Raw genomic sequence first — 24,483 nt, forward strand, 5'->3', positions numbered from 1 at the left:
GCCAGTACCAAGCAGTTTTGATGATTGCTGCTTTATAATACAATTTAAGATCTGGAATGGCTAGGCCACTTTCCCCTGCAATTCTTTTCATTAGTTCTCTTGATATTCTGGACCTTTTGTTCTTCCAAATGAATCTTGTTATTACTTTTTCTAACTCTATAAAATAGTTTTTTGGTAGTTTGATTGGTATGGCACTGAATAAGTAAATTAGCTTAGGTAGAATTGCCATTTTTATTATATTAGCTTGGCCTACCCATGAGCAACTGATGTTTTTCCAGTTATTTAGATCTGATTTTATTTGTATGAAAAGTGTTTTGTAATTGTGTTCATACAGTTCCTGGGTTTGTTTTGGGAGGTAGACTCCTAAATATTTTATAATGTCTACAGTAAGTTTAAATGGAATTTTTCTTTCTATCTCTTGCTGTTGGGCTTTGTTGGTAATGTATAGAAATGCCGATGATTTTGTGGATTTATTTTATAGCCTGCAACTTTGCTAAAGTTGTTTATTATTTCAAGTAGTTTTTTACTTGATTCTCTGGGATTCTCTTAAGTATAACATCATGTTATCTGCAAAGAGTGATGGCTTTGTTTCTTCTTTGCCTATTCTAATGCCTTCAATGTCTTTTTCTTCTCTTATTGCTAAAGCTAACGTTGAGGAGGCTTCACTTCTGAGAGATCATCTCTCACAATTCCTCCTCTCATTTCTTACAATTTGAAGCCTCCTCACACCATTGTTGGAACAATTCCTCCACTAAATCTTCCTGAGAATCACCATCAAGGTGGTCTCGGACTGGCACCCAATCCTGACTCTTCAGAACCATCAGCCTGATTTCTCCTTTCCCTTCTATCTTAACCAAGTGAGACAGGGAGTCTTGGCTATTCTCATTATCAGTTGCATCATACAGGGGAGACACACTGGGAATAGCATAATTCCACTGAGAGCTATTGGGAGGAACCAGAGGGCTTGTTTCCACCAGGACCCACTAAATCAGGAGACCCAAGAAGTGTTAAAGGGAGAATTCCATGTCTGGACAGGGACATGTGCTAATTTAAAGGATTAATTTCCTACAGACACCTCCCTCTTCTGCACCTGTACTGGTCAGGGAGGTATCAATACTCCTACTTCTGTCCAAACTTTCATACGGTCTTACTCCTAAGAAACCTCCCATCTGCCCTGACAAATAGAAAAACTTTGGTTGGACAAGCCCGATGTAATAACTCCCTGTCCAATCTGTGGGTAACCAAGTACAAACACAGGCACCCCATCATTCTATTCCCTCCTTAAACAGATGGGACCTAAAATCTTTTGGGGTAAGGGACAAAGGTCTCAGCTTCTGAAACTGCTTCCTGCTGGGATTGGGTATAGAGCTGTCCCAGTCTTGTGGGGTCCCTCCATTCAAGGGGTTGGTGCTTTAGCCAGTGTCTGAAACTTGGCCGATGCCAAGTCCAAGGGGTGATGCGTAGTGGTCTCAGACAGAGGTTGGAACACTATATATTGAAGAGCAAAAGAACTGGGGTTATGACTGAAAATATCATGTCCAGCAAAATTAAGTATAATCCTGAACAACCAAAAAAATGGACAGTCAATGAATTGACAGAGTTTCAGGATTTTATTGCAAAAAGACCAGAACTTCATAGAAAATTTGACACACAAGATCAAAGAGAAATATAAGGCAAACATAAAAAACTAATTATAAGGGACTTAATAAGGATAAATTGTTTACTTTTTATATGTGGAAATGCAAACTATGTCTAAGATTGTCATTAGCAATTGGGTATATTGGAGTAGAGCTGAGTATGATGTGATTATAAAAAGCAAAAAGATGTAGGAAAAGATAAAAAGAGTAATTATCTGATATAAATGAGGTACAAGAGGAAGAACTGACACAGAGGAATCAGATGGCGGGGGAGGGCTGAAAGTTCTGGAACCCTAAGAGGGAACAATACATAAATGTCTGGAAGAGTGTAAAAGTCTTCTAAATTCAGAAAGAAGTAAGAGGGTAAGGGGATAGGGAGTGGGGAGAGGATAGGATAAGGAGGGACACAGAAGGGTGTGTAGATTAATGGGAATGGGATTAAGAGGGTACAACATCGTATATGAGCTCAAGTGTATATGTGTGTGTATGTATGTTTATGGGTGTGTGTGTGTGGCAGGGATGTATATAAATATACTCTAGCTTAATTGTAGCCTTCTTGAGGGGGGTGGAGGAAAAAAGAGGAAAAAATGAAGTGAAAAGTACACAGCAGAGGACAAAAGAAAACATACAAGGAAGCAAAGGTGGACAGCTTTGAAAATAATGTGTAGTATTCATTATATAGGTTTTCTTGAAAGGAAATTTATTGCTTTATATTGAATCCTCTCTTATGTTGTACTGTGTACACGGCAATTTTTTTTTCTTATTTTGTATTTGTTTAAAATAAATTTAAAAACTAAATTAAAAAATATTTTTGTACAAATAGGTCCATTTCCCTTTTCTTTGATCTCTTTGGGATATAGACCTAGTAGTATACATATTGCTGGGTCAAAGAGTATACACCGTTTTATAGCCTGTTGGACATTGTTCCGAATTATTCTCCAGAATGGTTGGACTAGTTCACAACTCCCCCAGCAGTGCGTTAGTGTTTCAGTTTTCCCATATCCCCTCCAGCATTTGTCATTTTCCTTTTCTGTCATATTAACCAATTTGATAGCTATGAGATAGTACCTCAGAGTTGCTTTAATTTGCATTTTTCCAATCAATAGTGATTTAAAGCATTTTTTCATGTCCCTATTGATAGCTTTGATTTTTTTCTTCTAAAAACTGCCTGTTTATATCCTTTGGCCATTTATCAACTGGGGGATGGCTCTTATTTTTATAAATTTGCCTCACTTCCCTATATTTGAGAGATGTGACCCTTCTCAGAGAAACTTGCTATGAATTTTTCCCCCAACTTTCTTGTTTTCCTTCTATTTAATTTCATGTAAATAAAATTGTCCGTGTTGTTTCCTGTGATTCCTTCTGTCTCTTGTTTGGTAAACTCATCCCTTATCCATGGAGCTGACAGGTACATTTTTCCATGCTCCCCTAGTTTACTTATGATATAATGTATGATATTATTTATGTCTTAATCATTTGTCTGTTTTGACCTTGTCTTGGTATGTGGTGTGAAATGTTGGTCTATTAACTAGTTTCTACCAAACTGCTTTCCAGTTTTCCCAGAAATTTTTGTCAGATGGCAAGTTCTTACCCCAAAAGCTTGAATCTTTGGGTTTATCAAACACTAGATTACTATGTGTTTACTACTGTGTATTGAAATCACATAATTTTTTGCTATATTAAATACTATTAAGCTTTTCCTTAGGTGAGCAGAGTGGTGAACGAGTCCTTCCTGTTTTTGAGATCTATACTTTAGAGAGACATTGTCTTCCTCCAGAACAGAAATAGACATGTCCTTGGTTTTGCTTTTATTTAGCAATACCCACAAAGATATATGGGCTGTGGGGGCCAGTCCCAGTGCAGATGTGATATGGCTGTCTTTGGTCCCTCCAAGTGCCAAAGGTCATGGTTCTCAGGCTTATATAACCATGTCCTAATAGAAAATATGAAGCAACTCTAGTTAGAAATGGTATGTCTAACTGCTTTATTTCTGGGCTTTTTTACATTTGAAGGGGCTCTGCTCTGAGAAGAGGTAATTTCTTTTTCACTGCTAATTTTTGATTTGTTGGTTTCTAATGTCATGGTTGGCTGAGAGGGCAAAAAGGCAGGTTTTGCTTATAAGTTATATTCAGTACACCTGTGCCCTATTTCATATATGCATATAACAACAGATAAGTACATCTTATCTCATAATGCATATACATATCTTACTTACACAGTGATACCTTTTTGAGTGATTGTATATTCTTCAACTTAATTTTTATTTTGAAGTATTATTACTTGGATACTACTGAAATGCTCAACTTTTTTTTTTCCAGAGTCTTTAGAAGAACAAGATGTAGCTATTAATTACACAAATCAGACAGATGAAAAAGCATCAGATACAGAGCAGACAAGTCAAACAAATGAAAAAGCATCTGGTCCAACAGAACAAGAAGACAGCATAGCAGGGGAGGCTGAAAGTAAAGAAACTACAGTTAATGAAGCCAAATCTACAAATTCTAATGCTGATTCTACTGCTGTTGATGAACCAAATGGAGAGTCTTTGATGGAAATTGAGTAAATGCTTCCAAGTGCCTTCAACTAGATCTTTGTAACTTTATTGGTGTCAGCTATTGCTTTCCAGGTGGTGTTTCTTTTTTTTTGGTTTTTTGTTTTTTTTTGGTTGGTTGGTTTCAGTTTTTTAACGGTCCATTTGGTATCTGAGCTCTGACTGCCTAGCTATTTCAGTCTGTCAAATCTATCTACTAGGTATTTAAAGTTGAAAGGGTATGCTATCAGTGCAATAAAACCCTATAGAATGTGCAAAGATTAGCATTATGACAGCTTCTTCTAAACATATTTTGGCCACTTTAAGCAAATGTGATAGCAAGTTTGTTTTCTCATACACATGACCTGTAAATAATATCTATTTTGTCAGAGGAAGAACTTTGATTAGGAAGAACTATTACAGCATTTGGTTTAAAGAATGAAAATCTTTTAGGATTCTTAATACTTTAACATTAAAAAATGGATGGAATTTTTCAACTGTAGATATTTGCTGGATAAAGTGTATATTTAGGCACTCATCTTTGAACCGTATAAAGTTATTCTGTAACTGTAACTATAGACATTGTTGCATAAATATTTTTAATAAGAATACAGTTGAAAAGTCAAATGCAGTATTTCTTTTGATGTCACTCACTTTTGATGTCACTTACTTTGCGGATGGGCCAAAGGCCCATGTTTATGTATCTAGCTAGTGTTTACATGAAGACAAAATAGAAAATTTCTCTACATTTGATTGTACTTGAATGCTGACCATTATTTATACTTGTATGTTAATGATGTAAGTGAATTTTTGTGCCTTTGTGTGTGTATTTTGTTAAGGAAAATAAAGACTTACCTAGCAGCATTTAAAAAATTTTAATTTTTGTTAAACATTGAGAGTTTCTGAAACAGCCTTTGGACATGTGCTTTCATCAAACTATGAAATTTCATAATGTGAAAAACTCTGAGTTGATAAGTCTTCAGGCTATTTGTTCTTTTTTTAGGGAATGTTTGTGTTTAAATTAGTTGCTTTTAAATTTTGGAAAAAAATAAAATGAAGCGTATATTTATTTCATCATCTTCTAAATCCTTTTAATCTAGCATAGGCAGAGTTCGCCTAGCATGGTTAATTGGTTCCATAGTAACACATTTTAGGTAAAACAACATCATGAAAGCCAGTTATAGGACTAGAACTGAGCAGAATAGAAAGCAGGAGCTACCCAGGTAGCAAGCAGGAGCTATTTAGGTAAAAACTTTATAGTGGAGTTTGGTTATAATGTTCTAACAGTTTGTAATACTCTTAATTTATTTGGAAGCATTAGCAAAATATGAATCCTCATGCCTCTAGATCAGAAGTTACATTTTTAAGACATTAAGAATACTTCAGTGCCACTTGGAGCTATGTGCTTTGGTAAGAAAGTTTATTACTATGATAACAGATAGTTACTTGCTGGGACTTGGGTCACAGTTTCCTACAATGTTACTGAGGATTAAATGGGGAAAAGATGAATATAAATAATTCCTTAAGATTAAAACGTGGAAACAGATAGTTCCAAGGTCTTGAATAGAGTTTTTACTCTAAGATTAAAGTTGTTATTTCTTGTTTCCTTGTAGATCTTAAAAAATACTAAATCCTTTTGGTGCCAGCTGATTGTCAAAAAGAGTTGAAGTGAAGCTGTTATACAAAATTGAATGTATTCAGTATATGTAACAGCTGTTTCCTAAATTGTACACATATGCCTCATTAAAAACTGAATGAAACATTATCCTGAATTTGTTTTAACTTTTGTCATTCACATAGTATAATATGAATCATGTTATGAGCTTTATCTGTTAACAGGTATAATATCACTATATAATACAGAAAGAGAGTCTGCAGACTGAATTTGTTTGCAGAAACTAAAAAGAAGAGAAAAGCATTGGGCTTGGGGCAATCTAAGCCAGAACTATAGGGTCATAAATTTAGAGCTAGAAGGGCCCATAGATAGACTCCTTCATTTAGTTCTAGGACTCATCATCTTTTTCTTTGCTACCATTACATTTTTTCATATTTAAAATTTTTAAATGAGGGGCACAGGAAACTAGGAATTTCATCAAAACAGTATTTTTTGTTAATGAAGTTATTAAGGTCCCTAATTGTGCTTCATTTGGTCCAAATAAGTTTCATCCACATTGTGAATAATTTTCTAGTTTTTGATTACCACTGAATTGAAAGGCATGTATATCATAGGTGAGTAAAATTTCATGACTGAACCAAGAAAGGATTGGAAAAATGTATAAGCTCAAAAAGAATCTACCAAATAATATTTTATGATGATCTAATATCCTTGAATGCAGAGAAATTTATTCTGACAAAGTTGTAATGAAGAATTAACTACTGGAAAATTTAGTGACATTGGCCTTGGAAACCAAGAAAAATTCATATGAGAAAAGCCAAATTATTAGACATTTTAAACAAAATGTTAAATATTTTGTTGTATGTGTAAAGCATCTTTGAATCATGGAAGTGGGGAGGGCCCTTGGATATAATCTAGTCCAACTCATTCATCTTCCGGATAAGGAAACTGAGGTCTAGAGAGAGAAAATGATTTGCCCAAAGTTATAAAACGAGTGGCAGAATCCAGACTAAAAGTTAGATCTTTTGACTCCTAGTGAAATGTGCCTCTAACCGTACCATATTGTCTCTCAGTGAACTGTTTTATTAATAATAAACAGAAGTCATTGGACTAGCTTATTTCTAGCTCTTTGGTGAATCTGTGAGGTTATTTATCCTAGATGAGGTTCATATGTAGGTTGGATTAGATTGCCTTTTCTAACTCTGAAATTCTGTGATTGTTTATAATGATATGGTTTCATTTCTTGCTTCCTCTGACAAAATGCTTCAAGTATTTTAAAGCTAGGTCTGTATTTAAAGAGCAAAAGAAATATTAGTTTTGAAAATACAAAGTACTTTTTTTTTAACATCATCTTAAATTTTGTGTGCAAATAGTAGTTTTAAGGGCTAATTATAGATAACTTCTGGAATCACAGGCAGTTGTTTTAAAAAAGATGATGGAAAGAGAGAGCTGTCTTAGGTAGCTGGACAAAAATAAAACATTACCTCTTGATGGCATTTTAAGAATAACATTTATGAGTGCCTAAAAGTCCATCTATAGTGGCAACAAGGAAGAATTTGTTTGGGCTCATCTCTTGGTTCACAGATGAGTCCAAGCAGAGATGGACTATAGGAAAATGGACTGCTTATACCTTACAGAGCCTTTTGTTTATGATTTTGAAAGTATAATAGTAATCTTTTTTGCTCTTAAAATCTCTGTTGTCCTTGGGGCTGTCAGACCAACAAAATAAAACTTTTTGTTATTGAAAAGGGAAGAAGTATGCTTATATAATTGACATCGGAAAAAGCTTGAAGAAAATAAGCATCATTGCTAGGATCTTAGAGCTTTCAATCTATGATCCATGTGAAAATGATTATACTTGAGTACTTTAAAGAACTGTAATTTCTTCTGTACATGTGATCTCACCACTTATTTAGATGGCAGTGACTCTATACCTTATATTTTCTTTGGACGTTGCTAAAATAATAGTACCATGAACCTTATGGCCAATCTGAAGGTGTCTGTTGAAATTTAACTAGGCTGATTGTCATATGACTCCCACACAGTCTGTCACTATTACTGTACTTTGAAGCCTTTCTCAGTTGGTATGCTGCTAATGTAGCCTTCAAGAATACAATGAGTCATCAGAATAAGACTTCAGTGGAAGATAAAAACAAATACAAAATTAAAATGAGTTCTGGCTTCATTTGAACTTAATGCATATTAAAACCAGTCATTAAAATATAACCAAATGCTTGAGAAAATTTTTACTTAGCGAAGTGAAATTGTATTTTAACTTCTGTCCTTCTACCCTGTAATTCCCTAAATTCTAATCCTGGATTGTCTACTTTTATGCTACTTTCCTCAGAGCAAACTGATTTTTATTTTCTTTTGAAGTTAGTGATGTTCCCTTCCCTGTTGTATTTCCCCTTCCCTCCCTCCCCAAGAGGTTAGGGGAGTGGTGGTGGAGGATTTTAAGTCCTTGGTAATACCCCCTTTTTGATTATAGTTTAGATTCCAATTTCTTTTGTTTTATACTGCATACCTATTACTACAGTGTTTTGAGGGAGGACTCTTTATGTAGCTAAACATTATTTAGTACTATTACAAATCTGTACATGCTGCTTTGGAGAGGGGAACATATTGTTCTCAAATATTTTTATTTTTTGACAGTAAAATCGCTAGAGTTAATCAACAGCATATATTAAGCACCTCCTTTGTGTCAGGCACTGTGCTTGCCAGGTGCCAAGGATACAGACAGGAATATGACAATCTCTGCCCATGGGGAACTGAAGTTCTATTTTGGAAGATAACATATACATATATAAGTATATATGGAATAAATATTTGCAGAACAAATGCAAAATAAATACAATGTAGGTAAATACAAGTTGGGAAGGGATCAGAAAAAGTATCATGTCAAAGGTGGTGCTTGAGCTGCATCTTGAAGGAAAATTAGGTATTCTCTGAGGGAGAGGTAAGAAGGATGTGCATTCCAGGCAAAGGGGTGACCAGCATGAAGTTGGGGATACAGGAGGCGGAGTGCCATGTGAGGAACAAGTAGAAGTCCAATTTGGCTGGACTACAGAATGTGAAAAGGAGAATTATGATGAGGTCATGAACCTGGTGTTCAAGAATGATGCTACCTTGACATAAATAAGGTAGTTTGATAAAGGGCAAAAGATAATGTTTTAGGTATATTAAGTTTAAGATACCTTCAGGTCATCTAGTTAGAAATGTGTAATAGGTAGTTGGTTGATGTGAGACTGGAGTTCAGGAAGAGACTGCAGCTAGATATGATAGTTAAGGGAGTCATGCATAAAATGATACTGTAATTAAACTCATGGGAACTGGCGAGCTCACCAAGAGAGAGAATATTGAGAGAATAGAAGACGACTCTGGACTGAGCCTGGGGGTACATTCTGAGTGTAGAATATGAGGAGAGAGTTATACTGCAGTAGAGAGCTCAAGAATGATGAGTACTGAGACCATCAGATTTTGTAATTAAGAGATCATTAGTAATTGGCGAAAACAGGCCTAGTTAGGTGATCAGATCTGAAGCTAGAATGCCAAGAATTGAATGAGAAATGAAAAAGTGGAGGTAGCTAAATGGCTCAGGGGATGGCCTTGAAGCCTGAAAGACCTGAATTCAAATCTTGCCTCAAAATACTACGTGATCTCAAACAAATCAGTTAACTTTTCAGGTTCTGTTGCCTCATCTGTAAAATGAGCCTCTTCCAGCTCCAAATCTACAATCCTAAGCATGTAGACAACTTTCCTAGGAGTTTGAAAAAGGGAGGAGAAGACAGTAATTTGAGAGGATGGTAAAGTCTAGTGAAAGCTATTTAAGAGATGAAGGAAACTTGGTCATATTTGAAAGCAGTAAGAGGAATGATGAGAGATTCAAAATTAGAGAGGGAGGGATGATTGAAGGCCAATCTGCTAGAGAAGCTGGAAGGGGTTGAACGGGATCAAGGACACATATAGAGGGTTTAGCTGTGGCAAGGAGGAGGACCACCTCATTATTAGACACTAAAAGGAAGAGAGAAATATCAAGGGGTTTTGAAATGATGAAAAGGGGAGAAGAAAGAATGCACTGGGATTGGCATCAATTTTCTATGTAAATTACAGGGTGAGATCCTCAGCTAAAGAGCTGCAGGGAGGGGGGGAAGAAAGAAGAATTTTATCTATGCTATTTGAAATGGAATTTTATAGCACCAATCGGCGGTGTATAGCTAGGTCCTGATTAGTGTATGAATCTTCTGAAGTGGTCACATGTATTTGAATTTGCACTATTTGAAAACATAATTATGTAAAATATGGTAGTTTCTTCCCAATGGAAATATATAGTGCAAATTTGAATAATACAACCATTTCAGGGGAGTTCATTATTTGGACTAATTGGGACCTAGCTGTACTATAATTATATGGGGAAAAACCTCTGCCGTAAGAAGGAACTAGGGCTTATGTGAACATATGAGAGGGCAGAGTTCAAAAGAGGCAAGACCCAGAAAAGTGGAGACAGTTGATATAACAAGAACAAGTATTAAGCCAATAATTTGACTCTTGCTTGTCTTTTATCTTTCCTATACTCATTATTTCTTTGGATGTGGTTATTGACCTTTTAATGAGACTTTTAGATCTATTATACTTCCCCCCCCCCAAATGATCTTCCTCTGTAGGTTGGAATGGAGTCTTACAAAAGTTATTAAGCATCTAGGTGGCAAAGTAGATTCAACACTGGGCCTAGAGTCTGGAAGACCTGAGTTCAAATGTGGCCTCAGACGCTTTTATAACTGTTATAAAAAAATAACTGTTTTATCTTGGGCAAGTCATTTCACTGCTGTCTGCCTCAGTTTCTTCAACTGTAAAATGCAGATCATAATAGCACCTACCTCAGGATCGAATCAATCCTGTGGATTGAATGAGATAATATTTGTAAAGTGCTTAGTACAGTGCCTGGCACGTAGTAGCCCTAGTGACACATTAATAAATATTTACTCCCATCGTTCCCTTCCCTTATTAATTTATCTGATGACAAAAGAAAGATGAAAGTACTTTTGAAAAGGTTGGGATATGGAATATCTTTTATTTCTTGTCATGACTACATGATCACCTTAATATCAGAAGGAACCTTGCAGTGCAGTGGGGATTTGTAGGATTTGACATCTGTATTTTGAGGGCTTGCCAGCTGTGTAAATTTCTTTCCCTGTGTATGAGCCATAGGAGTTCAGACTTGGAGTTTGGGTCTTTCAAGGAGTCGTGTAAAACAAAATACTAAGATGTACAACAAAATATTATCAGGAGTTTATTCATTGTGGTCAATTACTTTGCCCATAGCATATATTTAAAAATACGAAGTTGCCTACCTGGTTTCTTTTACTCCCTCTAGCAAAAATTGTAAGCAAAACAAAATAGAACCAAAAAACTTTGGCTATTTGCCCAGAGTTGGCATTTTGTCAAAGTGCAATTCTACGTTTGGTCTCCCAAATAACTTTACCCAGCATCAACAACAAAAAGTAAGCTAAAATCCCATGGGTATATTAGTATTCTCAGTTGTATCCATTCATCTACTTCAAGAAAAAATATGAATTTTATGAGTTTACCTAAATTATGATTGTAAATGAAGATAAATCTAACAATGTTCACTGCATAAAAACCAGGACTTTTGGGATGGTCGAATTTTGTTCTTATTCCTTTTAGATGTTTTGTTTTTTGCCAGTTTCCTAAGATCTGGTTTTCTTTTCTCAATCCATATTATCTTCTCTTCAACAAACTACTCTCCCTTACTTGTATTTAAGTTCAATTACATTTCTCTTGATTTTTTAAAAAGCTATTATCAAAGCAAGAATAGGAGTTTTCTTTCCCTTTTTGAACACGAAGCCAGCAGAAAACAGCATTTCTTCAGGGTTCAGTAGATTCTGATAAGGACAATTTCTCCATCCCGCAAACAATTGTGAAAATAGTTGGATGATGGCAAGAATGACCAACACTTTTCTTAGATCAGGATGGCACCAGACTGCTAAATCACGTGTAGAAACAGGAGTGACAGGTGTTGGTATTTGGAAAAGAAGTGAGAGGCCAATGATAGGCTTCCTTTATCGAGCTGAATTGGGGGCTGCAGCTACTTTTAAGTAACATCCTTTAAGTAATGGAGTGCCTGGCGCATTGTGAATGCTTAATAAATGCCCTTTCTATCTATCTAGAGATGTGTCAGCAGATGCTTCTGTTGCCTTCAACGAGCATGTAAACACATCGGTTTGGGTATTATAGGCTTTATTGTCTCGAAATGGTGATGTATGTCCTTATTCTTACATTATAGTCCACAAGGTATTGCCCTATGTCACAGGCTTATATAATCTAATTTTTTAGATGTATATTTTCACTAATACAGCTATTTTAGCTTGTGATTATTGTTCTGAACCTCATTGACAAACTAAGACAGTATTAGATTCATAGTGTTGACATTTAACCCTGCCACTCTGACTTGTTGACCCTTCTGCTCCCAAAACATGGGTTCATTTTTTTTTTCCTCTTAAAGTCGAGGTAGCCCTCCATTCATTTTCACACACATTGTGGGCAGTTTAAAGGTTGGTCACAGTCGAATATTGCTCTTTCAAATTTGATAATGTATGAGTACAGAACTGTGACCTTTGATACATAGTAATACATCAACATGACATGAGCAGTAAGTGCGGCAATTACCTTTACTACGCTTGAGATTGTGTGTTAGCGCTCATCTTGAGAGCAATTATTGCAACAACAAAAGAAGGTGACTTTAAGTTAAGTATATTTTATAAATCCAGGTAATTTATGTTTAGATAAATATCTTTAGAAATTGTCTAATTTATGCAATTATTTTCTGTCTTCAGGGCATGTTTTTAAATGAGCTTTCTTTGCGTTAGAACATACAGTAGTTCAGTAACAAAGGATCTTAGTTATTGCTCTGATGGGGCTGGCAGAGAGTGTCGCAGAGCTGGGTTTTTTTTTCCCCTCAGAGGTTATTTTTCAAGATGATTAAATACTGTATCAATGCAAAGCTTTTTTTTTTAACCATTTGGATAGAGGTGTGTGTGTGTATGTATATGCATGTGTGCATGTACAGAGCATATCTTAAGCCCATGAATTAAAAATGCACAAACAAGTTTTCAAATGTATCATGTGCCAAAGCGCGTTTAAAAGAATTTTAGTCATTGTAAGAGATACCAAAGTCCTAGCCCAGGGACACTGGAGACCTCTTTGCATAGAAAGCTACTGATAAAGTGACTCCCAGTGTTTGTTTTGCTTCCATGCTAGCTTGGAGGGACCTAGGCTGCCTGGATGTTTTATTAGCCTACTGGATTCTTGCAATCATGAGCGACCGTTTACATAGAGAATCCATCTCAGATTGGGAGAGAGCTCAGAGCTATACAGTCCAACATAATCTGAACAAGAAATCCTGCTACAAAATACTATATGGTTATCTAACCTTTTTTTTTTGAAGACTTTTAGTAAGAGAAAACCCCTTAAGGGGGTCCTTTGAGGAAATATCCCTCAAGGCAACCTGTCCTATCTACTTTGACGTGGCTTTAACTATTAGAAAACTTTTTTTCTGACTCAAAGCCCAAATCATCCTTTATATGCCTTAAGTCTGATGAAAAGACATCAGACCTATTCATCAACATGTATTCAATCTTTCTATACATTTGTATAGGAGAGCTGAACTAAGTATAAGAATCAGGATTTTGAGGAGGATTGCAGGAAGCATTTTGATTTCGTGATTATTGTAGCCAAGTGGGGTTATAGGGTCCCAAACAGCTTATGTTTTGTGTATTACTAGTTGTTTGCATTTTGTCTCCTCCCCCCTCCCCTTAGAATGTAAGTCTTTGAGGGTAAGGGACTGCCTTTTCTTTGTTTCTTCAGTACTTAATCAGTAAGTACCTAGCATGTGGCAAGGCAGCTAGATGGTGAAGTGGATAGAGTCCCAGACTGGAGACAGGGAAACCTGAATTCAAATCTGGTCTCAGAGACTTACCAGCTATGTGACCCTGGGTCCATGACTTAATCCTGTTTGCCTCAGTTTCCTCTTCTATAGAATGAGCTGGAGAAGGAAATGGCAAACCATTCCAGTATCTTTGCCAAGAAAATCTCAAATGAGGTCACAAAGAGTCAGACATGAAAAACAACTGGACAGCAATGTGGCAGGAACTAAGAGCTAGGGATGGAAAGAAAGGCGCTCACAGTCTAATGGGAGAAACAACATGAAAACATATGCATAAACAAGCTATATATGGGATAAATGGGGAATGATCAACAGAAGGAAGGCACTAGAATTATGAGGGATCAGAAAAGGCTTAGAATGAGACTTGAAGGAAGCCAGGAGGTGGTAATGAGGAGGGAGAACATTCCAGGTGTGGGGGACAGCCTGAGAGAATGTCCAGAGTCAGGGGATGGAGCATCTTATGTAAAAAACAGTTAGGAAGCCAGTGTCACAGGATTGGATGTAAAGTAAAAGAAGACAGAAAAGGTGTGCGTGGGGGGGTGCAGTTTTGGAAGGGGGCAAGTCACGAAGGGCCTTGAACATCAAACAGGATTTTGTCTTTGTTCCTGGAGGTAATAGGGAGCCACTGGAGTTAACTGAGTGTGTGTGTGGGGGGGGGGGGGGGGGGGGGGGGGGGGGGTTAGGAACCTGTGCTTTAGAAAAATCTCTGGTGGCTTAATGCAGATGGACTGGAGTGGGAATAGACTTGTAGCAGGCAGACCAACCGTCAGGCTGTGGCAGCAGTTCAGGAGTGAGGAGGTAAGAGCCTGTACCAGGGTGGTGGCAGTATCAGAGGAGAGATTGGAGGATAATTGAGAGATGTTGCAGAGGTTAATTGACAGAGCTTAGAAACAGATTGGATATGAAGAGTGAGAGATAGTGAGGAGTCGAGGATGACACCCGGGTTTTATGGGGGCGGGGTGGTGTTGCAAGATGCTGATGTCCTCCATGGTGGTTGTTCTTCATTTCTGAAGAGGACCAATGACATCACAAGGTGATGTCTTGACTCATGTGTGAATTGCATTTAAGTGAGGCAGAGTTGCGCAAAGTCGTTAACCTCACCCTCTCTTCCAGAGTCATCATAGCAAGACAAAAATCAGGATGACTGGATGATGGCCCAGGATGCAGTGGATGACCTTGGCATCTTTGACATCTGACCAAGCTCTAAACGCTTCGTATAGCCTGCTTCGGCTGCCTTCGCGGCTATTGGAACAAATTATTCTCATCTACCCATTCTACTGGGGGAAGTATTCACATGCTTCAGTAATAGGGAAGTTGAAAGGGGAGATGGGAAGGTTTAGGGGGAAAGATAATGAGTACTAAGCATTGTATCTGGGACATATAAGTGCTTAATAGATCTTGTTTACTGAATGCCAGTCTGGTTCTCAATAGCTACTCAGACCAGAATTCAAATGTAGACTAGAAAAATGGAAGATTTTAGTGAAGATTATCCAGTATGTCAGGGTTCTAGACATTCTACTGCAGACTGACTCTGGAAAACACAGTTTTATTTGCCTTGTACATATTAGATGTGTGTTTAACATGTATTTGTTGGTTAATTAAGAATGCTGACCTCAGTATCATGCCAACCTGCTCCTTCCCATGACTGTCTTTGTTCAAGTTTACTTGCTTGCTTTTTTTTAAATAACAATCTAGTTCCTATGATAGAAATCCAATAATATCTTTAAGTGCAGCTCTATCCCCTCCACATAGATTCAACCGTATCTCAACCACATTTCTTATCGTGCTTGTGAAATTTGTATTGAAGGTATCTTTTTTTAAAGGTATCTTCTTTCATCAGAGTCTGAAGATTTCATGCAAATTGTCTGCCAAGCCCAAAGCCAAAAGACAGGTTTTAAAAGTCATGCTAAGGATTAACAAATAAATATTGAAATGCAGCTAGTTTTATGTTTCTTTAAGATACTGGTGCTCATGTATCAAATATAACATCTGTGACAAGAAGAGAAGCTGGTAAAAATTTTGCCAGTAAGTGAAAATTTTTGTAGACCTCAAGATTTCATTTATTTTTGAAGCTGGACTAGTGTACCATGCAGTCTCTGCAGAAAAAGAAATTGTGGATTTTGTGGGGGGAGCATAAGGAGGAGGAGACATTGCAAGGAATATATCTATTTAATTTGGGGAGTGTACATGTGACTTAAAAATGGAACAAAAATATGAACAAAAGCAGTAATCTACCTTTTTGTATTACAGTCTTTGGTCTCACTACCTTTTTAATGTAAATTTATTAGCTCATAGGATTTAAGACTTGGAAGGAACTTTAAAGAGAAGTCTAAACTCATTTTATATTTGAGGAAATGAAAGCCCATTTAATTTGTCATAATGTAGCAAATGGAGTGTCAGGATTCAACCCCAGTTTCTTGGATTTCAAATGGTTCTTATGATGAATGCCAGTTATTGAATACTTTATACGATTCTAGTGCTTCATGGGCATCTGTCAAATGGGAATATATTTGAAATCCTCAGGATACTTTCTAGGGACTGCTGCATACCTGTCAAATATTGATGAATTTTTGTCCTTTCTGCTCAACCAAATTCAAAATGGTGACCTGGATACATATTCTTAATATCCCCTATATCCAGTCATTCCCCATTAGCTATGTCACTAATATTTAGGAAACATTTAATAATGGCTTTAAGAAATCGAACTTTATGGAGAAAAAAAGAATGTGTGTATATGAAATATGTGTGGTCCATTTATTTGAGAAACCATCCAAAAATTGGAAATGTTGCATCAATGCTCTGGGCTTGAATTATTTATATAGGATCCATAGGTCTGGTGTTGACAGGTACCTCAGAATATCTATTCTAACGCCCAAAGTTTATAGATGAGGAAACTAAGGCCCAAGAATGTTAAGTGCTTTATCCGAGGTCACAAAGTATCAATGGTGAGATCTGAATCTATGTCCTCTGACTCCAGAGCCAGTGCCCTTTCCACTATATGATCTTGTCTCCAGAATCCCTCTGATCTAAAGATTTGCTTTGCATAAGTTGCAAAAAGCAGTTAGAGTTAATAGTTAAAATATGTATGGACTATATGTACGCATATACATATTCCTACAATCAAGGAAGAATAAAACAGATATTAGGAGGTAGTTACATCAGTATACTCAGTATGTTCATTGTCTTTTATCATCCTCAGAAACCCTCCAGCTCAGCAAAGCTAAAAAAATATTGTTGAATTTGGTGCTGAAATATGTGTTTTAAGAATATATACTCAAACTGCCTTTGGATACAGATAACGTATTTTTGTTTGCAGTAATGAATTCTATTCCAATTTGTGCTATTACAGTCAACATTCTTCATTATCCATCTAGAAAAACTTATCTTTGGTGATTGGCTCTTTACAAGGCTGATCTATATGTAAATGGAAAAGGTTCTGCATATTACAGTGACATGCTTAAATAATCAAAGACCCTTTGAAAGCTGGTCCAGCCATAAGGACCACCCTCAGTTAAAAAGTTAATCCTTTAATAGCTAAAGAGGTTGCCTTTTCAGGCACAACTCAGGGCAGAGAATTTATTATCTGAGGCACAATCTCATTGGCTATGCAGGGTAAATAGCCTCATTAAGAATGGAATGTGAATGAGATACTGTACTATTCAAATAGGGCAAAAGAGGTGAACAAGATAAGAAAAAGATGTAGTGAATTAGAAGTCAACTCCCAGTTTTATTGTGCTTTTACTATTTTCTACTAATTAAGACATTTAAAGGGGCTAGTTGCTTAGCTTCGGTTAAAGGCTAAGAAATATGCCTGGTTCTATGGTTTGTAGTCCAAGAAGGAGGTTTCAGAGAAATAATACAGTAGCAAATCACCTGTTGACCACATAAATGACTGATAGGCCTGAAAAAGGATTGGCTTATATAGTTTTTTATCCTAAGCACATATTTGCCAGGGGATCAGAGATTCCTGGATTCATAATGATAATGATGATAGCAGCTAACATTTGTATAGTGTATTAAGATTTGCAAAGCACTTTGATATGGTTATCTTTTGTTCCTCACAACAACCCTGTGAGAGAGGTGCTATCATTTTCCCAATTTTACAAATACTTGCCTAAAGTCACACAATAAGCTAAGTGTCTAAGGCAGAATTTGAACATAGATCTCTCCTGACTCCAAGTGCTCTATCCACCAGCTACCTAGCTTCCTTCTCTGATGTATTATTTGGTTAATTTCCCACTGGACTAAACACATATAGTCTCCTATTATTGTCAGAATTTCAAAACAACGAGCTTCTTACAGAAATTTCCAGTTGCAACAGACACTTTGGGCAATGATTCCCCACAAAGTTATTTCTCTTTCTCTTCCTGTTTACCTGAAAGTGTTCATTGTAAGAGGCTGACAGGATGATCAAATCTGAGATAAGAAAGTCAAAATTTGCTTTATTAGCTTGTAAGTTGATAAAGTAATAGAGCTGTCAGGGATCTGGAGGGAGCTCAGTTCCTTGCCTTATGCAGGTTAATGACTCAACTCTCCAGGAAATGTAGGTGTCTGTTAAAGACTGCCACACAGTCTTTAACAGTCTTGGTTCCCCTTTCCAATATTTAAATATCTGCATGGTTTAGTTTGACTATCCTTTAGTGCTCAAAATATTTGTTTGGTTGAGTATGCTCAGTACTTTTGATCCTTTCAAACCTGTAGTCAAAGGATCTTCTGTAGAGGAAAGATCATTTATCCCTTAAATCCTCAATTGAATCTTTTCTCTGAATTTCTTTCCACTTGCTAGAAGAGAGGCATCTAACAGGTACTTAAAGGAGACCTGTTACCTTGCCCCTTTTTTTTTCAAGCTCCAAAGTGACAAGTTTTCTACAACCTTAGAAGAAATGCTGGGCAGCAATCAAGAAAAACTTTGATCCCATCGTCCTAGGGATGAATTTATGTTTATGACTTTGCAAGGCACTGATTTGTAGTGTTTGTCTATGGCTGAAGCCCTCTGCCAACCTTATCCAGGACGGTAGAATTGTTGGATTTTATAGGGATCTTTGATGATGATTACTGTCTGCCTACTTGTTTTTTAAGTCAACATTTTATTGATGCCTTTTAAAAAATATCAGAGTAATTTCAGTATTAGAGCCCCACAAACTCCCACCCACTCAATTACAAAGGAAAATAGTTAAAACCTCTTTAAAAAGAAAAAAATTGAGTAAAACTGACTGATACACTGACTATGCCTGAATGCTTATATAACATTCTAAAATCGTAGTCCTCTGCCTCTTCAAGGAAAAGAAGGAGGCATGTATCCTTATTATTTCTTTGACACAGCTAGGATTGGCTATTGTGATTGCATGGTGTTTAGTGGCATCTTAATGTCACTTTCATCTATATTACTGTAGTTAATATGTATATTGTTCTTCTGGTTTTGCTTACTTTACTCTGCATCAGTTCTTACAGATCTTTCTATATTTCTCTGAATTCTGAATAGCCATTGTTTCTTATGGTGCATTATATTCATATGCCACAATTTATTTAATGACTTATTTTCCAGTCAGTTAATACCCTACTTTGTTTCTAGATTTTTGTTCTCACAAAAAGTGCATCTGTGACTATTTTGGTATATCGACCCTCTCTATCTTTGACCTTCTAGGAGTGGGGATAGGAGTGGTATGTGAAATCTCTGAGTCAATTGATGTAAACAATTTAGTGACTTTCCTCTTATAATTTCAAATTGTCTTCCAGATTGGTTGAACCAATTCACATCTTCACCAACAGTCTGTTAGTATCCTCGAATTGTAGCTCTTCCAAAATTGACAATTTCTGTCTTATGTAATCTTTGTCAATTTGCTGAGTATGCAGTGAAGCCTCAAGATTGTTTTGATTTGTATTTTTCTTATTATTGGTGATTTGGAACAACTTTGTATGTGTATTTTTATAGTTTGCAATTCTTTTTTTGAAACCTTCATATCTTTCGACCATTTAGCTATTGGGAGATGATTCTTCTGTAGGCCCAATTTTGCTCTAGTTAAAGTTTAGCTTTGGTGGCCCATATTTTGTTTCTTTCATGATATTCCATGATTTTCCATTGCTGCTTGATGGCTCTGTAAGCTGTTAATTTGATAAATTCATCCATGCAATTTTGATATTAATGTGTTAGGTTCCCTTTACAGATTAACATATTGGCATTTCACCAAAGACTTTCTTGAGACATTGCCTTAATTAAAAAGGTAGAGTTGAGGGGGATATTTTGGGAGCAAGCTGGCCTTTTAGTGTCCTTCAAATTATATCCCACTGGGAAGTACCTACTTGGCTTATTCAGGGTCCAGTGTTGGTCCCTTAGTAGATGTGCCATCTGCATTTGTGTTAAGCTGGGAAAGATCATAAGACCATAAGATCATGAGATTTAGAGCTAGGAGAGACAGGAAACCACAGTGTAACCATGCCTTAGAGATTCCTTATTTTGAAATTTGCTTCACTCTTAAATATAGCTTGTCCATGTCTGTGTGTGTGCACATGTGTATACATGCATGCATGCATGGATGTAATTTCTTTGTAAAAGATCATGTAACTCTTACGCCATTCTGGCAGCTAAAATATCCCATCACAAAACTGGCTTGGAATAGTGAAAATTCCATGAAATTGAATTGATCCTCAAATTATTGTTTAAATGATAGCACAGTAGAAATTTAAGAGCATATTAATGCTGACGGGAATTGCTCCATTAATGCTGTGCATGGCCACTGGAGAAGTGCACTTAGACTCTGCCAAAAGGCCATTATGCTTATCTTCTCATAGATGCATGATTTGTTTTATTCTGAAAACATTTGAAGTTTCAGGCTTTCACGCGATGCCATATAAATAGATGTGTAATGATGTTGAAAACCAAAATTCCACTCTTTACTGTGAATAGTGATACAAAAAGAAAACTCCAGCTGAATCACACACAATGGGAGCTGTTTTGTTAGGGGCTTTGAGGGTTGGGGGTGGTGGCAGGAGCTAAATAGTTTAGTTTTATGTTATTTAGCACATTAATTCCTAGATTTAGAAAATTGCAGAATATCTGAGTCAGGTAAAAGCTGGTAGGGTGAAATACTTTTTAAAACATGAGGGTTCTCTAAATCAAATTGCTTACCATCTCAAGGATGGGGGAAGTGAGGGAGAAAGGGAGAAAATTTAGAATCCAAAATTTTCTTAAAAGAATGTTAAACATTGTCTTTACATGTAATTGGGGAAAATATTATTTTTAAAAAAATAGAAAAAAAAACCATGAAGATTCCCTAATTTGGGCTTTTCCAGGGCATCTAAAAAAAATGGAAGTGCCTTTATGTTAAACCAGGTACTTAAAAATATTTTGCTATTTTTAATCTGCATTCTTCCTTAAGTGTGTAAGCACCTCACCCAACCTAAACATAAACTGATCTTTTATTTACGCTTTGAAAATAGAACAGATAAAAAAGCATAAGTGTGCCTGATATTATGTCGTGTCATATCTAGCTAAAAAGATTGAAATCCTGAGAAACAATTTTCTGAAGAAATGAAATACCATGCCCTCCTGAACCCTTGGGGAACATAGCCTGGTTGTTTGCTTAGAATACGAAACTGCAAAGCAGCGTAAGTAAAATGGACAGCCATGTCACATGTGTCACATTTCTATTTGTGTAGTTTTGGAATGATGTTTTAAAAAATGTTTTCTGCCCCTATATGAGTGTGTGTGTGTGTGTGTGTGTGTGTGTGTGTTTGAAATATGTTTTAAGAAACAAATAGTGCCAGTAACGTTTGCACAGATCTGCTGAGAGGAGGCGTTCTGAATCTGATTGATCGATTTATTTTCCAGAGGAACTTGGGAAGCTGTTTTGTAAAATTGAGATTGTACTAATTCTGGGAAAATTTGCAAAGAGAAATGTATTGAGAAGCCATTGTGTTCTGGTCCCTGAAAACATTAATGGTGGCTTCAAAATTGTTTGGCTATTGGACATTTGAAATGGCCCCGGTAAAACTTATTTGCCTCACCAAATGGTGAGGTGTGAAAGGCTTGCTTGTTAGGAGAGGAGGGAGGAAGGAAGGTGATTTTGTTTGTTTGTTTTAAGGACAAAATAAAGAACATTTCATATGTTCTAGCCCCCAGGTTTTCCGAAGATAAAACATTTTCCCTTTTCATTTAGAATGAATTTCTGGATATTGTCACATCTGGCCTCCCAAATAACAAGTGCTCCCTTAGGGTATGAAGACTTGATAGCCTAGATAATTCAGCATTGCTAAGGTCAGAGGTGAAGATTCTACAAAATCCAGAATGATACTTTGCAGATTAGCATAATATACACAAACACTCTTTGACTACCTCTCTCATGTTCTTGTTGCAAGATCTCAAATCTGGAAGAAGAGAAATATTGTTTTTATTTTATAGGCCTAAATAAGACTAATTAAATAAAAATTTTTGATAAGAATTTTTCTTTCCCATAGAATGTATGCCATGTTATAAAATCATGATGATATATTGCTGGGCAAAGTTACCTAATAGTGACAGAAATTCAAGTAGCAGTTTCTAATATTAATGCAGAGAACACTTTCCCACAGGATAGAAGAAATATGTGTCACAATGTTCAGGCTGTGAAGGGTTATAAGCTCTAATTGTCTTTTCAAGAACTCAGAGTGCAAATTCTGTAAAGAAAAAAAGCCAGTTTGAGACATGGCACAAAGATCACAAGCTAACTTATCTTCGAGTGAGTGTATTTGCAAAGAAAGGAAGGAAGGAAGGAAGCATTTAGTAAGCACCTACTTTGTGCCCAGCACTACGCCAAACACTTTGCAGATATTATCAGAACAACTTTGGTAGTTAGGTGCTATTATTATTCCTATTTTACAGTTAAGGAAACTGAGACTGACAAGAGCTCAAAGTTAGAGTTACACAGCTGGTATGTGTCTGAGGTCACATTTGAATTCCAGTCTTCTTGACAACAGGCCCAGTGTTCTAGCCATCTAGTTGTCTTTGGGGCAGCTAGGTGGTGCAGTGGATAGAGTCCCAGCCTGGAGAGTCAGAAAACCTGAGTTCAAATCCAGCTTCAGAGACTTAGTAGCTGTGTGACCCTGGGCAAGTCACTTAATACTGTTTGCCTCACTTTCCTCATCTTTAAAATGGAGCCAGAGAAGGAAATGGTAAACCACTCCTGTATCTCTACCAAGAAAATCTCAAATGGGCTCTTGAAGAATTAGATAAGACTGAATGACAACAACAGCAACAACAACAAAAATTGCTTCCAGGTAGCAAAGGAGGGAATTAGAGACCTGGGTTTGAGGTCTATCTCTGCAACTCATCTCTGTGACTTTGGGTAAGTCACTCATTTGTAACATGAATAGGCTGAGCTAGATCATAGCACTACAAGGGCCTTTAGGGGTCATCTAGTAAGGTCCTTTCCAGCTCTAAATCCTGGGATCTTATAGCTCCTCCTCAGCCAGTGTACTTTTATATCAGATTAGATGACTGCTCTCTGGCATATTGCAAAAGCCCCTGCTTAGGTCTCAAGACGATTTCCTAACAGGAGTCTTGAGTATTGCCTCAGACTACATTCTCTTTAGCACTAAAGGCATTCCTGCTTCCTGTCTTCCCTCATTAAGGTGCACATTTGATTTAATTGGGACTTTTGTGGTGGACTTTGGAGGAGGCCAGATTTTAGGCAGAACAGGCAAGAAATACTTGAAAATTTCATATGGGCTCTTTACCATAACTTTTGTTTATAAAGTGCTTTTTCAAAAGAGTCTTAGAACTTAGTGACTGTCCCTATTGGCAATCAGAAATTTGTTTTCTGGGGTAACCACATCTTATTTTTTCTGTCTTGTAGTGTCCTGTAGTATACTGAATTTGGAGTAAGAAGGGTTGGGTTCAAATATAGCCTCAGGTACTTGCTATGTGTGTCCATGGTGAAAGTCCCTTAACCTACCAGACTCTTAATTTCCTTATGTATTTTATAGGGTCAATGCTCACTACTGATCTCACAGCTTGCCACCTCATTCCCTCTTTCTCCTCTTCAGTCTCTCCTTATATGTTAATCTTTTCAAACATGCCCAGATCTCCCCCAGATCCAAGCTTCACCCAACCCCATTATTCCCTCAGAGTATAGTCCTATACCTCACCTCCCTTTCATTGCCAAACTCCTACACAGAATCATCTAAACTCCACTGCTTTCACTTCCTCTTTACCCACTGACTTCTCAGTTCCTTGCAGTCTAGATTCAGACTCCTCTATTTGACTGAAACTTCTCTCTCTGAGGTTGTCAGTGATCTTGACTGATCAGATGGTCCTTTCTTCAGCCTTGCTCCTCCTTGCCTTCTTTGCGGTGTTATCTCTATGTGCATGACTCTCTAATTTAGATAGTCAACCCTAATTTCTGTCCTGAATGTCAGTCCTGAATCACCACAATGTATCTTGGATGTCGCCACCTCTGTGTCCCACAGGCATCTCAAGTTCAGCACTCCTGTTTTTGTTGAGGGCACCATTGCTCTTCTAGTTACCCAAATTTGTAACCATGGAATCATCTTTGACCCTTACCTTTCTCCCATTTCTGAGATTTAGTCAGTTGCAAAGTCGTGTTTAATCTACTTCCACGAGTCCATTTTTGTCCACTTCTTCCTTTCCATGTGTGCAGACATCATCTCTTAAACTATTGCTCTGCTAATTGGTTTCCCTATTTCCAGACTTTCTTCAGTCCAATCCATCCTCCACACAGGTGTCAGAATAATTTCTCTAAGACAC

At 36.9% G+C, this 24,483-nt stretch overlaps 1 protein-coding gene across 4 annotated transcripts in view; it reads left to right on the forward strand.

Annotated features, from left to right (window-relative positions):
* The window catches only part of LNPK (lunapark, ER junction formation factor), a 100,984-nt gene extending 95,062 nt beyond the window's left edge, over window positions 1–5,922 (forward strand). For 3 of the 4 annotated variants that reach the window (XM_027865922.1, XM_027865925.1, XM_027865923.1), the window contains one exon: window positions 3,956–5,922. In XM_027865922.1, the coding sequence (XP_027721723.1) occupies window positions 3,956–4,200 (245 nt within the window). In that variant the 3' untranslated portion in view covers window positions 4,201–5,922. The remainder of the gene's footprint in view (window positions 1–3,955) is intronic. The other variant, XM_027865924.1, reaches the window with a different exon arrangement.
* The last annotated feature ends 18,561 nt before the right edge of the window (window positions 5,923–24,483 follow it).

The sequence above is a fragment of the Vombatus ursinus genome, unplaced genomic scaffold (assembly GCF_900497805.2).
Source record: "Vombatus ursinus unplaced genomic scaffold, bare-nosed wombat genome assembly UNPS02014779.1, whole genome shotgun sequence".
Classification (NCBI taxonomy): Eukaryota; Metazoa; Chordata; class Mammalia; order Diprotodontia; family Vombatidae; genus Vombatus; species Vombatus ursinus.